Source organism: Pelodiscus sinensis, chromosome 23, assembly GCF_049634645.1.
Source record: "Pelodiscus sinensis isolate JC-2024 chromosome 23, ASM4963464v1, whole genome shotgun sequence".
Taxonomy (NCBI): Eukaryota; Metazoa; Chordata; order Testudines; family Trionychidae; genus Pelodiscus; species Pelodiscus sinensis.
The window spans coordinates 614,498-628,537 of NC_134733.1; the positions used below are offsets into that span (position 1 = coordinate 614,498).

Genomic DNA, 14,040 nt, shown 5'->3' on the forward strand with positions numbered 1-14,040 from the left:
GGTGCAGCCCAGCCTGAGGCGGGCGGGGGAAGGAGCCTGCGCCCCGACCAGGGGCTGTGCTGGGAGCAGGATGCACCCGGGGGGGGGGGGTATGGAGGAGCAGCAGGGCTGGGGGGGGGGGCGTGGAGTGAAGGGGCAAAGCAGGGAGGGGGCAGCACATTAAGAGCAGGAGAATTGACCCATAACAGGAGCCTGCCCACCCTCACTAGCCACCGCACCAAGCAGCCAGTGACAGCTGGAAATGTGATGGGGGCAGGGCTCTGCTGGCTGAGAGCCAGCATGTGGGGGGAGGGGGCCGTGGTCAGTCCCTTCATATTGCAGCTTTGCCTCATCACCAGCCCTGCACATCTCCTGCCTCCCCCTCCCCCCCGCCCACTCCTGGCGGGCAGGGACCCAGCCATACTGTTGGGGGAGCCAGAAAATATGGGACAATTTGTCCCTTTTTAAGAAAAAGTCGGGACGCCTGCAGGAGGCTTCCCTGACCCTTCCCAAACGGCCTGTGTTGGTGGGGCGGGGAGCAGGCATACGGAGCTGGCCGTGATCAGAATCTCCCTGCTAGGCCGCAGGCTGGAAACGAGTCCCTAGCGGCCTGGCAGGGAGCTGGATGGGGGCCTAGGGAGCCTGTGGCATCACCGTTGGGACGGGGTGCCCGGTCTGTGCACTCTGCCCCCTCTGGGCGGCAGTGACAGCTCCCTCCTGGGGAGCCCTGGGGAGCCCTGGGGGCCAGGCTGCATGTGGGGCAGGGCAGGGTTAAGGATTTCTGTGCTGTCACCTGACACATTTTTAACATCAATGTACTAAAAAGAAATAAAACCACAGATTAAATGGATCACATGAAATAGCCCTAAATCCCCCCAGCCCCAATTGTCTGTCCGAAGCAGCTGGCCTGAGACCCCAAGCAGCAGCGCCTGAGGCTGGTCAGGTCAGGTAAGAGCCCCGAATGAAATCCACTGGCCAGGAAGATGGAAGATCTGGGCTAGTTTCTCTGTTTGAGTGGGGACCAGGCTGTGATTACAGGAACACGGGCGCTGCCAGACTCGATAGGAGCCAAGCTCCGTGGAGCCCAGTGTACTGCTTCCAGCAGCCCTCACGAGGGCCTAGTCTATACTGGGAGTTTAGGGTGAACTTAGCCACGTTAGGACGATTTTTTAAACCATGAGTCCACACCCCCAAGCCCATTCTGTTGACTAGAAGGACAATTAAAGCCGATGTTGGTGGTACTGCCTCAGGGCCGGCCCACAACATTTTGGCATCTGAGGTGGGGAGCTCAAATAATGCCCCCAGGCCCCCTTTTCTCCTGCCTGCCTCTTGTGTCCCTTGTGCCCTCCTTCCTCCAGCACAGCACCCCCATCTCTGTGCACCTAGAGCAGAGAGGATACACCTGCACCAGCAGCAGACACAATGTTCTACACTCTGGGTCCTAGTGGCCCCCCCCCCCCCCAGTCTTGCACCTGCGGCGGCTGCCTCAGTTCGCTTCCTGGTAAGGCCGGCCCTGTCCTGCTTTCACGAGGAGTAACGCTAAATTCGACTGTGCATGGTTGACTTTCCAGTAGTACGGACGCAGTGCAGTGAAAGTCGATGTTCTGGGCCTCTGGGCGGTGCCCTGAGTCTGGCTAGGACTTTCAACTCTACTGCTTTCCATGTAAACAGGAAAAATCCCAGGCAAATTTGATTTTCATTTTCTGTGGGGCCAGTCTCTTGAGCAGATCTCAGAGCAGGCAGCTGTGCTAAGGAGCACGCTTGACGGAGTGCGCCCAGGGTCGCAGGCGAGGCCAGCATGGAGTGTGCAGGAGATCCCGGATTTCACTGGTGTGTGGGGAGAGGAATCTGTTCTCGCAGAACTATGAACCAGCAAAGGAAACACTGGTTTCTATGCCACGATCGCAAGGGGCATGGAGGAGAAAGGATCCGCTAGGGACGCCCAGCAGTGCCGTGTGAAAATGAAGGAGCTGAGGCAGTCGTATCAAAAGGCAAAGGTCTGGAGCATCGCTGCAAACATGCTGCTTCTATGAGCAGCTGCCTGTGATCCTTGCGGGGGGACCCGACCAGCTTCCCTAGTCAGCCCATGGCTTCCGCCCCAGGCACTCGGGCAGCCTCGGGGAGTGGTGCAGAGGAGGAGGAGACTGGTCAGCAGCGGAGTGGGGCAACCAAGGGCATCGCGAGCCAGGATCTCTTATAACCTTGGAGACAATCCCCTTCTCCCAGGACGTCTCGCGGTCAAGCAGTGATCCTGCTCACGCCGGCCTCCCCGCACCCCTGCTCGCCCCTTCCCCAGAGCTCACGCCGGCCTCCCCGCACCCCTGCTCGCCCCGTCCCCAGAGCTCGCGCCGGCCTCCCCGCACCCCTGCTCGCCCCGTCCCCAGAGCTCACGCCGGCCTCCCCGCACCCCTGCTCGCCCCTTCCCCAGAGCTCACGCTGGCCTCCCCGCACCCCTGCTCGCCCCTTCCCCAGAGCTCGCGCCCGGCCTCCCCGCACCCCTGCTCGCCCCGTCCCCAGAGCTCGCGCCGGCCTCCCCGCACCCCTGCTCGCCCCGTCCCCAGAGCTCGCGCCGGCCTCCCCGCACCCCTGCTCGCCCCGTCCCCAGAGCTCACGCTGGCCTCCCTGCACCCCTGCTCGCCTCATCCCCAGAGCTCACGCCGGCCTCCCCGCACCCCTGCTCGCCTCGTCCCCTCAGCTCATGCCGGCCTCCCCGCCCCCCCTGCTCGCCTCGTCCCCTCAGCTCACGCCGGCCTCCCCGCACCCCTGCTCGCCTCGTCCCCTCAGCTCACGCCGGCCTCCCCGCACCTCTGCTCGCCTCGTCCCCTCAGCTCACGCCGGCCTCCCCGCCCCCCTGCTCGCCTCGTCCCCAGAGCTCACGCCGGCCTCCCCGCACCTCTGCTCGCCTCGTCCCCTCAGCTCACGCCGGCCTCCCCGCACCCCTGCTCGCCTCGTCCCCTCAGCTCACGCCGGCCTCCCCGCACCTCTGCTCGCCTCGTCCCCTCAGCTCACGCCGGCCTCCCCGCACCCCTGCTCGCCTCGTCCCCTCAGCTCACGCCGGCCTCCCCGCCCCCCTGCTCGCCTCGTCCCCAGAGCTCACGCCAGCCTGCGTGCACCCCTACTTGTCTCATCCCCTCATCTCACACCCTTGCTTGCCTTGTCTGGTGACTGAAAGTCCGGTGACTGTGATGGGCCCCTGTGAAACATTTGACTGTTCTTGGTAGACGTGTGTCTATGTCCAGAGACTTAGTAGCTGTTGCTGATGGGTCCTGGCTGGCAAAGGACTTGAAGGCTCAGTGGGTATGAAAAGCTACTCAGCAAGAATTAATACAAAATGGAGAAATTCCTGCCTGGTCTTTACCAGCCGCATCACAGAGAGGACAGTTGACTGTATTCCCTCAGTCCAAAGCTTGTGGCACTTGCTGAGCTGGGTGGCCATTGAACTTAGCTAAGTGAGCAACCAAAGAGACATTTCCAGAGCCAAGCTAGTACTGTCTGCAGCCCTAGCATGGTGAGTGGTCAGGTTCATGCCCAATGGCTTGGCCCATCGTCGTAGCAGATGCAACTCAGCCTAGCATGGTGGAGTGGCTGAAACTAGAAAATTGGCCTCTCTGGATCCAACCTGGACAGCAAGTGATGAGCGTGGGCTTGGGGCCAAGGCTCAGAGTCCACAGGCTCATTGACATTCCAAAGGGACATGGGTGCAAGATCCCAGGTTTGGTTCATTTCCAAGTTTTAGTGGCTGGAATTTTCAAGGGTCCCTCCAGTTTTCGCTGCCCAACTTCAGAAGCTTCTGATGCAATTTCCAGAGCACCTTAGGCCCCACAGCTGAGCTGCTGGGAGCGGAGGCTGGTGAGGATGTAGGTGTCTCAAGCTGGGCCCCCCGGATCGGATTCTCATTGACACTGAGGCCCCTTTATACTGCCTGACTGCAGTAAACGGGCCTTAAAGTGGCCATTATGCTCCTACTTCAAAAGGCTGCTTGCAGAGGGGTCTCTGGAACAATTACCAGGCTCCCCAAATTTCACAAATGATCCAGAAGTGATCAAGGCTTTTGCAGTTTCCTTCGAAGGTAACCACAACACACATGCACAGACGCATCATGCATCTTAGACACAGCACAATCCAGGGGTTTAAAGCAAAATTCCCTTCTTGGCTCAGTATATGCTCCTGTTTAAAAGCAAGGACACAAACATGCCCACTCCCTTGGAAACAGACACATTGTCTCCTCTATTCCCGGGAATCTGAACGTGTGGGAAGGGAATTCAGGCCAGTTTGTTTTTATTCACATGCCACAGGAATTTCTCTCTGGGGAGATGATGAAATTGAGTTTCATACGAAGGTTACACACACATTGCCTTAAGCACTGGGGAAGAGATTCTCGGCTTGGCAGATGTTGACAGCTGTGCAGATGGCCTGACCTCGGCGCTGATTGGATGCTGCCAGGTACTTTGATCCTAGCCCAACAAGTCAAGCTTTCCTTGAGGGTCAGTTGCATCTCTGCCAAGTGGCTAATGCTGCACATGGCACAGCATAATGTGGCACAGACACACGGGTGTTTATTAAAGGAACAGAGCAGGGACAGAAGAGGAGTCCAGGGAGGAGGGCAGGGGGCAGGTACTCACAGTTGTGAGGACAGCTTTGCGGTTCACAGTGCGTCCCTGGGGGTCAACTGTGAGGTTGTCCTGGGCTTCCCCACCCCCTTCTTCTAGGGCCCCTGGGAGAGGAAGCTCTGGAACTCAGTGAGGTGGGAACGTTGGTCCACACGGGCTGGGAGGAAGTGCCCGCCCAGTAAGGAGTCCTCGCGTACCACCACATGGTCCATCACATTTGCCCCGGACAACAACACACTCTCCCGGTGCTTCACTGTCTGTTCTTTGCATGCTCACGCTCCATGTGCATCCCCTCGCGCCTGCTCCCCCTCGCTTCTGTGCTCCCTGCCCAAGATGGTGGGTTGCATCTGCTCCTGGAACGTCCCCTCTAGTCCGTTTTCAGCGGATTTGTGCCAAGCCGGCAGCGAGCAGGGCTAGGGGAGTGCACAGCAGGCTCCCTGCTGCTCCTGCTGTTACAGGAGACACACGCTAGAGTGCAATGCTTAATCTGTTCGAATACAAGGAAGAGCTGTCTAAAGACAAGAGGAGAGTGTCATGGACAAGGCCACAGTTGTGCTTTTAGGCAGCCACTCTGCAGCAGGTTAGCCTCCGAGTTCTTAGGGAAGTAACTGGGCTCAGTTCAGTGGCAGCATGTAAAAGACAGGCCAGGGCATGAGCCTGCGGGTGGGAAGGGGCAGGGCAGGGGCTCATGCAGCGCCCTTGTGTTCAACAGCCCCTGTTTGCCTGGAGAATGTTTCCCTTGCTGCAGGAGGGAGCAAGCGGGGTCAGGAGGCCCAAGTGTGATGGCAGGGCAGGGACTGGGGCAGCACCAATGTATTTGGCATCCCCCCCCATTTGCTGGGAGAGTACAACGTTCCCTTGCTGAAAAAGGGCATCTGGGCATGGTCTGCGGAGAGAAGAGTGAGGGGGATTTGATAGAAGCCATCATCTATCTGGAGGGGTGCCAGAGCGGCTGGAGAGAGGCTGTTCTCAGCGGGGCAGATGGCAGAACGAGGAACAACGGTTTCACGTTGGGGGAGGGCTAGGTTGGATATTAGGAAAAACTCTTTCTCTAGGCGGGCGGGGAAGCGCTGGGCTGGGTTCCCTGGGGAGGGGTGGAGTCTCCATCCCTAGAGGTGTTTCAGTTCCAGCTTGACCAAGCCCTGGCTGGGATGATTTCGTTGGGATGGGTCCTGCCTTGGGCAGGGGCAGGACTCGACTCCCGAGGTCTCTGCCCGCCCCAGGATTCTGTGCTGGCGGGGTAGGGCAGGGGCACAAGCCATGCTTCACTGGGGTGAGACAATGAAGGTTTACTGGCCAGGCAGCAGCTCATAGTTTCTCCACTTCCCCCAGGTTCCCATGCGCGAGACCAGTCTTCTCTGAGTCACAGTGTGATAGGGATCAGCTGCTGACTGACTGTGGCCGGACGCCTGGGCCTTGTGCTGCAGTGACCCCTGGCTGGCGTGGGAAGGTGTCGGACCCAGGAGCGTGGAACAAGGCAGCCTCCCCAGAAACCGTGCGAGAAGGATCAGAGTGTTCCTCTGTCAGCTTAGTGGAGATGGGCAGGGAGGATTCCCGCTCTGTCTTCAGACACGTTAACAAGCTGTTCCAGAGACCCCCTCCCCCAGTGTAGGCAGAGTGGCCCCCACAGATCACACCCCTTTGCCTTAACCCACTTGTAGCAATATAAAACAAGTCAGCTCCCCAGCAGTGCCCGCCCCGGGAGAAAGCTGGAGTGAGCTGAGGGACGGGGCGAGCGGGGGTGTGAGGAGGGTGGAATGAGCTGTGGCACGGGGCGAGCAGGGGTGCGAGGAGGGTGGCGTGAGCTGAGGGACGGGGCGAGCGGGGGTGCGAGGAGGGTGGCGTGAGCTGAGGGACGGGGCGAGCGGGTGTGCGAGGAGGGTGGCGTGAGCTGAGGGACGGGGCGAGTGGGTGTGCGAGGAGGGTGGCGTGAGCTGTGGCTCGGGGCGAGCGGGGGTGCGAGGAGGGTGGAGTGAGCTGTGGCACGGGGTGAGTGGGGTTGCGAGGAGGGTGGAGTGAGCTGTAGCACGGGGCGAGCGGGTGTGTGAGGAGGGTGGCGTGAGCTGTGGCTCGGAGCGATCGGGTGTGCGAGGAGGGTGGAGTGAGCTGTGGCACGGGGCGAGCGGGGGTGCGAGGAGGGTGGAGTGAGCTGTAGCACGGGGCGAGCGGGTGTGTGAGGAGGGTGGCGTGAGCTGTGGCTCGGAGCGATCGGGTGTGCGAGGAGGGTGGAGTGAGCTGTGGCACGGGGTGAGTGGGGGTGCGAGGAGGGTGGAGTGAGCTGTGGCACGGGGCGAGCGGGGGTGTGAGGAGGGTGAAGTGAGCTGAGGGACGAGGCGAGCGGGGGTGTAAGGAGGGTGGCGTGAGCTGAGGGACGAGGCGAGCAGGGGAGTGAGGAGGGTGGCGTGACCTGTGGCTCGGGGCGAGCAGGGGTGTGAGGAGGGTGGGTGAGCTGAGGGACGAGCAAGCAGGGGTGTGAGGAGGGTGGAGTGAGCTGTGGCTCGGGGTGAGCAAGGGTGTGAGGAGGGTGGCGTGAGCTGTGGCTCGGGGCGAGCAGGGGTGCGAGGAGGGTGGCGTGAGCTGTGACACGGGCGAGCGGGGATGCGAGGAGGGTGGAGTGAGCTGTGGCATGTGGCGAGCGGGGGTGCGAGGAGGGTGGAGTGAGCTGTGACACGGGGCGAGCGGGGATGCGAGGAGGGTGGAGTGAGCTGTGGCACGGGGCGAGCGGGGGTGCGAGGAGGGTGGCGTGAGCTGTGGCACGGGGCGAGCGGGGGTGCGAGGCGGGTGGAGTGAGCTGCGGCTCGGGTCGAGGAGGAGTGTGAGGAGGGTGGCGTGAGCTGTGGCACGGGGCGAGTGGGTGTGCGTGGAGGGTGGCGTGAGCTGTGGCACGGGGCGAGCGGGGGTGTGAGGAGGGTGGCGTGAGCTGAGGGACGAGGCGAGCAGGGCTGTGAGGAGGGTGGCGTGAGCTGCGGCTCGGGTCGAGGAGGAGTGTGAGGAGGGTGGAGTGAGCTGTGGCACGGGGCGAGTGGGTGTGCGTGGAGGGTGGCGTGAGCTGTGGCACGGGGCGAGCAGGGGTGCGAGGAGGGTGGAGTGAGCTGTGGCACGGGGCAAGCGGGTGTGCGAGGAGGGTGGCGTGAGCTGTGGCTCGGGCGAGCAGGGGGTTTGAGGAGGGTGGCGTGAGCTGAGGGACGAGGCGAGCAGGGGTTTGAGGAGGGTGGCGTGAGCTGTGCTCGGGGCGAGCAGGGTGTGAGGAGGGTGGCGTGAGCTGAGGACGAGGCGAGCAGGGGTTTGAGGAGGGTGGCGTGAGCTGTGGCTCGGGGCGAGCAGGGGTTTGAGGAGGGTGGAGTGAGCTGAGAGACGAGGCGAGCAGGGGTGTGAGGAGGGTGGCGTGAGCTGAGGGACGAGGCGAGCAGGGGTGTGAGGAGGGTGGAGTGAGCTGAGGGACGAGGCGAGCAGGGGTGTGAGGAGGGTGGCGTGAGCTGAGGGACGAGGCGAGCAGGGGTGTGAGGAGGGTGGCGTGAGCTGAGGGACGAGGCGAGCAGGGGTGTGAGGAGGGTGGCGTGAGCTGAGGGACGAGGCGAGCAGGGGTGTGAGGAGGGTGGCGTGAGCTGAGGGACGAGGCGAGCAGGGGTGTGAGGAGGGTGGAGTGAGCTGAGGGACGAGGCGAGCAGGGGTGTGAGGAGGGTGGCGTGAGCTGAGGGACGAGGCGAGCAGGGGTGTGAGAGGGTGGCGTGAGCTGAGGGATGAGGCGAGCAGGGGTGTGAGGAGGGTTGCGTGAGCTGAGGGATGAGGCCAGCAGGGGTGTGAGGAGGGTGGCGTGAGCTGAGGGATGAGGCGAGCAGGGGTGTGAGGAGGGTTGCGTGAGCTGAGGGATGAGGCGAGCAGGGGTGTGAGGAGGGTTGCGTGAGCTGAGGGATGAGGCGAGCAGGGGTGTGAGGAGGGTGGCGTGAGCTGAGGGAGGAGGCGAGCAGGGGTGTGAGGAGGGTGGCGTGAGCTGAGGGACGGGGCGAGCGGTGGGTGCGAGGAGGGTGGCGTGAGCTGAGGGACGAGGCGAGCAGGGGTGTGAGGAGGGTTGCGTGAGCTGAGGGACGGGGCGAGCGGGGGTGCGAGGAGGGTGCGTGAGCTGAGGGACGAGGCGAGCAGGGGTGTGAGGAGGGTGGAGTGAGCTGAGGGACGAGGCGAGCCAGGGGTGTGAGGAGGGTGGCGTGAGCTGAGGGACGAGGCGAGCAGGGGTGTGAGGAGGGTGGCGTGAGCTGAGGGATGAGGCGAGCAGGGTGTGAGGAGGGTTGCGTGAGCTGAGGGATGAGGCCAGCAGGGGTGTGAGGAGGGTGGCGTGAGCTGAGGGATGAGGCGAGCAGGGGTGTGAGGAGGGTTGCGTGAGCTGAGGGATGAGGCGAGCAGGGGTGTGAGGAGGGTGGCGTGAGCTGAGGGAGGAGGCGAGCAGGGGTGTGAGGAGGGTGGCGTGAGCTGAGGGACGGGGCGAGCGGGGGTGCGAGGAGGGTGGCGTGAGCTGAGGGACGAGGCGAGCAGGGGTGTGAGGAGGGTTGCGTGAGCTGAGGGACGGGGCGAGCGGGGGTGCGAGGAGGGTGGCGTGAGCTGAGGACGAGGCGAGCAGGGGTGTGAGGAGGGTGGCGTGAGCTGAGGGACGGGGCGAGCGGGGGTGCGAGGAGGGTGGCGTGAGCTGAGGGACGAGGCGAGCAGGGGTGTGAGGAGGGTTGCGTGAGCTGAGGGACGGGGCGAGCGGGGTGCGAGGAGGGTGGCGTGAGCTGAGGACGAGGCGAGCGGGGGTGTGAGGAGGGTGGCGTGAGCTGAGGGACGGGGCGAGCGGGGGTGCGAGGAGGGTGGCGTGAGCTGAGGGACGAGGCGATGCGGGGGTGTGAGGAGGGTGGCGTGAGCTGAGGACGAGGCGAGTAGGGGTGTGAGGAGGGTGGTGTGAGCTGAGGGACGGGGCGAGCGGGGGTGCGAGGAGGGTGGCGTGAGCTGAGGACGAGGCGAGCAGGGGTGTGAGGAGGGTTGCGTGAGCTGAGGGATGAGGCGAGCAGGGGTGTGAGGAGGTGGCGTGAGCTGAGGCTCGGGGCGAGCAGGGGTGCGAGGAGGGTGGCGTGAGCTGAGGGACGAGGCGAGCAGGGTGTGAGGAGGGTGGCGTGAGCTGAGGGACGGGGCGAGCGGGGGTGCGAGGAGGGTGGCGTGAGCTGAGGGACGAGGCGAGCAGGGGTGTGAGGAGGGTGGCGTGAGCTGAGGGACGAGGCGAGTAGGGGTGTGAGGAGGGTGGTGTGAGCTGAGGGACGGGGCGAGCGGGGGTGCGAGGAGGGTGGCGTGAGCTGAGGGACGAGGCGAGCAGGGTGTGAGGAGGGTTGCGTGAGCTGAGGGATGAGGCGAGCAGGGGTGTGAGGAGGGTGGCGTGAGCTGAGGCTCGGGGCGAGCAGGGTGCGAGGAGGGTGGCGTGAGCTGAGGGACGGGGCGAGCGGGGGTGCGAGGATGGTGGCGTGAGCTGAGGGAGGAGGCGAGCAGGGGTGTGAGGAGGGTGGCGTGAGCTGAGGGACGGGGCGAGCGGGGGTGCGAGGAGGGTTGCGTGAGCTGTGGCTCGGGGCGAGCAGGGGTGTGAGGAGGCTGGAGTTCCACAGCTCCAGTAGTTTTCCCCCCCATTGCTGCTCCCCGTGTGGTTAGCCTTTGGGAGGTGCCCACTCCCAGGACGCAGACGATCCTCCTGCCCGTGCTGTAGCTGGACCCCTCGTGGGCTGGGGGGCCCTGCAGTGTTGAGTCAGGAGCTGAGGGGTTTGACACTCCCCACCAGGGTGAGGCGGGGGTGGGGTATAGAAATACAGGTCAGAAGCTACCTTGGCACCAAGGCGGGGACGAGGCTTGGCTTTCTGACCCTGAATGTGAGCCAGGCCATGGGAGCTGACTCCACACGTGTGAACCACAGAATCCAGGGACAGGTAGGCAGGGTGGATGCTGGCCTGTGCCTGTGGGCTTAGCTCATGGCCCATTCAGGGAAGGAGCCAGAGCCTTTCGTCTTTCCCAACACAGCTGCAGGGGGATTGTCAGTTCAGAGTGGGGAGGATTCTGCCCTGGTCTCTCCACCTGGAAGAAACAGCCCCGGCTTTGTGGGGAATGTTCCTGGGAATGTTTAAGGGGGTTGGGCAAGCAGCTTCCTCTCTCTGCTGGTGTCCCGTCTGCAGAATGCAGGTGGTGCTGTTTGCGTTAGCAGCTTCCCTCTGCATCTGGAGACAGGCAGGGGATCCTAAAAGCAGCACCAGAGGCTCTGTATCTTCCCTCCTACGGCAGTGCAATGGGGCAGTCTCTTCTTCCCATTACCAGTGGGCCACCTGTCCCTACCTTCTGCGAGAGGGATCTAGCAGGGAGCTATCAGAGCAGCCTCTGCCCGCAGCCAGCCCGGACCACAGCGGCAAAGAAGGATTGCTGGACCCAGCGCGAGCCAGGGCCAAGCAGGACCACTGCGTCTCTGCATTTGAAATGTAGGAAGAGCCAGGCACCTCTTACTACATTTAAAAGACGGAGGTACAGCAGTCCAGGACCCAGCATGATCCAGGCCTGCTCAGGCCCAGTCTGCCCTGGGTCCCAGACCTACCCCCACTGCAGCTCTGCCGAGTGCCTCCCCTTATTGACTAATCGTATAGTCGATAGACAAAGTATCAACTACACGACTAGCCAGATACCTGCTCCTTAACATCCTTGGTGAGGACAAATTAATTACCTTGAGAGGATGCGTTGTTAGTCTGATTAGTTCACTACTGTTTGTGAAAGGCCCTGAGATTCTCCAGTGTGACGTGCAAAGCAAGTACATAACATTCCCTGTTTAATTACCCTACTTAGACACTTGATCCCGTAGCCACAGATTAATGGGCATGTTTGCATCCACAGAGCCTGTTCACACAGGTTTGGTTACTCAGGGGCATAAGCATTTTCTGGAAGTACTAGGCACCAATCCTGCAAGTAGTGTCCAGCTCCATGGCACCAGTCCACCCATCCTGTCTGCAGTGCATCTAGAAAGCTGCCACTTGGACACCGTCTCAACAGCTCTACCGTACGTGCAGGAAGGGGGGTTATGCTCTCCGGGGAGGACAGGAAGAGAGGAAAGGAAATGTGCGAGGTGATATTACAAACAAATGCTGCAGCACAAAGGGCTTGTTTAATGCCCATGAAAAGAGCAGAGTGCGGAGCTAGGGCCTGTGGGTGGGTGGCGTATGTGTGCACCCGTTGCAAGAAGATCCTGACCCTCAGAGACCGAGTTCGGGCTTTGGAGGCCAGGGTGGCTGAATTGGAGGAGCTAAGGGAGGCAGAGAGCTATGTTGATGAGACTTCCCGGGACACTGTAGCACTGTCCCACCTCTAGTCTGAGAGCCCCAGTGCTCTTAAGGAGGATGAAAGTCTCAAGGGAACAGAGCATTCAATAGGAACAGAGGGAAACTATCCCGTAGTTGGGACCCCCCTCCCAGAGGATGTTGCGGTATCCTCTCTCACCAGGGATACCTCTGAAGGGGAGGGAATGCCAGTTTTTAGAAAGAGGCAGGTGTTAGTAGTGGGTGATTCGATTGTTAGAAACATAGGGTATGTCTACACTACCCCGCTAGTTCGAACTAGGGGGGGTAATGTAGTCATACGGAGTTGCAAATGAAGCCCGGGATTTGAATTTCCCGGGCTTCATTTGCATAAAGCTGGCCGGCGCCATTTTTAAATGCCGGCTAGGTCGGACCCTGTGCCGCGCGGCTACACGCGGCACGGACTAGCTAGTTCGGATTAGGAAGCCTAATCCGAACTAGATAGTCCGTGCCGTGTGTAGCCGCGCGGCACAGGGTCCGACCTAGTCGGCATTTAAAAATGGCGCCGGCCGGCTTTATGCAAATGAAGCCTGGGAAATTCAAATCCCGGGCTTCATTTGCAACTCCGTATGACTACATTACCCCCCCTAGTTCGAACTAGGGGGGTAGTGTAGACATACCCATAGATAGCTGGGTTTGTGATGACTGGGAGAACCGTATGTTCACTTGCCTGCCTGGTGTGAAGGTTGTGGATATCTCGAGGCATCTAGATAGACTTCTGTGTAGTGCTGGGGAGGAGCCGGTGGTCGTGGTACATGTAGGTACCAATGACGTAGGGAATGGTAGGAGAGATGTCCTGGAGGCCAAATTTAGGTTGCTGGGAAAGAGACTGAAATCCAGGACCTCTATGGTGGCATTCTCAGAAATGCTTCCAGTTCCATGCGTAGGGCCAGGTAGGCAGGCAGAGCTTCAGAGTCTCAATGCGTGGATGAGACGGTGGTGTAGGGAGGAGGGGTTGGAGGAGTGGTTTAGATTTATTAGGAACTGGGGACACTTGGGAGAGGGGGAGCCTATACGGGAAGGATGGGCTCCACCTAAACCAGAGTGGAATCAGACTGCCTGCACTGAACATTAAAAAGGCCGTAGAGCAGTTTTTAAACTAGGAGATGGGGAAAGCCAATTGGTGCGGAGAAGCACGTAAATCGGACGGAGACTTCTCTTAGAGGAGAATCCATTGATAGAGATTCTCTAGGCTGTAGTCAGAAAGAGAGGAGGGGAGAGGACAAACAAGGGGCCAGAGCAGACAAACAACCACATACAAAGGAATCTAATACACCAGGAAAGGCCAGACAAATAAACAATGGCTAATTTGTAAAGTGCTTCTACACAAATGCTAGAAGTTTGACTAATAAGATGAGTGAACTAGAGTACCTTGTATTAAAGGAGGAGATTGACATAATAGGCATCACTGAAACCTGGTGAAATGAGGAAAATCTGTGGGACACAATCATACCGGGATATAAAATATATCGGAAGGATAGAACAGGCCGGGTGGGTGGCGGAGTGGCACTGTATGTGAAAGATAATGTAGAATCAAATGAAATAAAAATCTTAAATGAATCAATATGCTCAATAGAATCGCTATGGATAGTAATCCCATGCTCCAATAATAAGAATATAGCAGTAGGGATATATTATCGACCACCTGACCAGGACAGCGATACTGACACTGAAATGCTGAGGGAGATTAGAGAGGCTACCAAAATAAAAAACTCTATAATAATGGGGGATTTCAATTATCTCCATATTGACTGGGTACATGTCACCTCAGGAAGAGATGCAGAGATAAAATGTCTCCATGGCTTAAATGACTGCTTCTTGGAGCAGCTGGTACAGGAACCCACAAGGGGAGAGGCAATTCTCGATTTAATCCTGAGTGGAGTGCAGGATCAGGTCCAGGAGGTAACTATTACAGGACCGCTTGGGAATAGTGATTACAATATAATAACATTTAACATTCCTGCGGTGGGAAGAACACCTCAGCAGCCCAACACTGGCATTTAATTTCAAGAAGGGGAACTATGCAAAAATGAGGAGATTAGTTAAACAGAAATTAAAAGTGACTAAAGTGAAATCCCTGCAAGCTGCATAGACACTTTTTAAAGACGCCA

The 14,040-nt window shown here is 60.1% G+C and overlaps 1 protein-coding gene across 10 annotated transcripts in view; it reads left to right on the forward strand.

Moving 5' to 3' along the window:
- The window catches only part of FBLIM1 (filamin binding LIM protein 1), a 63,565-nt gene that overhangs the window by 4,121 nt on the left and 45,404 nt on the right, over window positions 1-14,040 (forward strand). The window contains exon 1 of one of the 10 annotated variants that reach the window (XM_075906792.1): window positions 3,123-4,422. The exons of 2 other annotated variants lie outside the window; for them this stretch is intronic. Coding sequence is in view for 7 of the 8 variants with exons in the window: in XM_075906786.1 (XP_075762901.1) it covers window positions 11,450-11,634 (185 nt within the window). In the remaining variant the exon portion in view is untranslated. Of the gene's footprint in view, window positions 1-3,122; window positions 4,423-10,190; window positions 11,635-14,040 lie in introns of those variants that run through there. 7 more of the 10 variants (XM_075906786.1, XM_075906784.1, XM_075906787.1 and 4 more) reach the window with 7 other exon arrangements.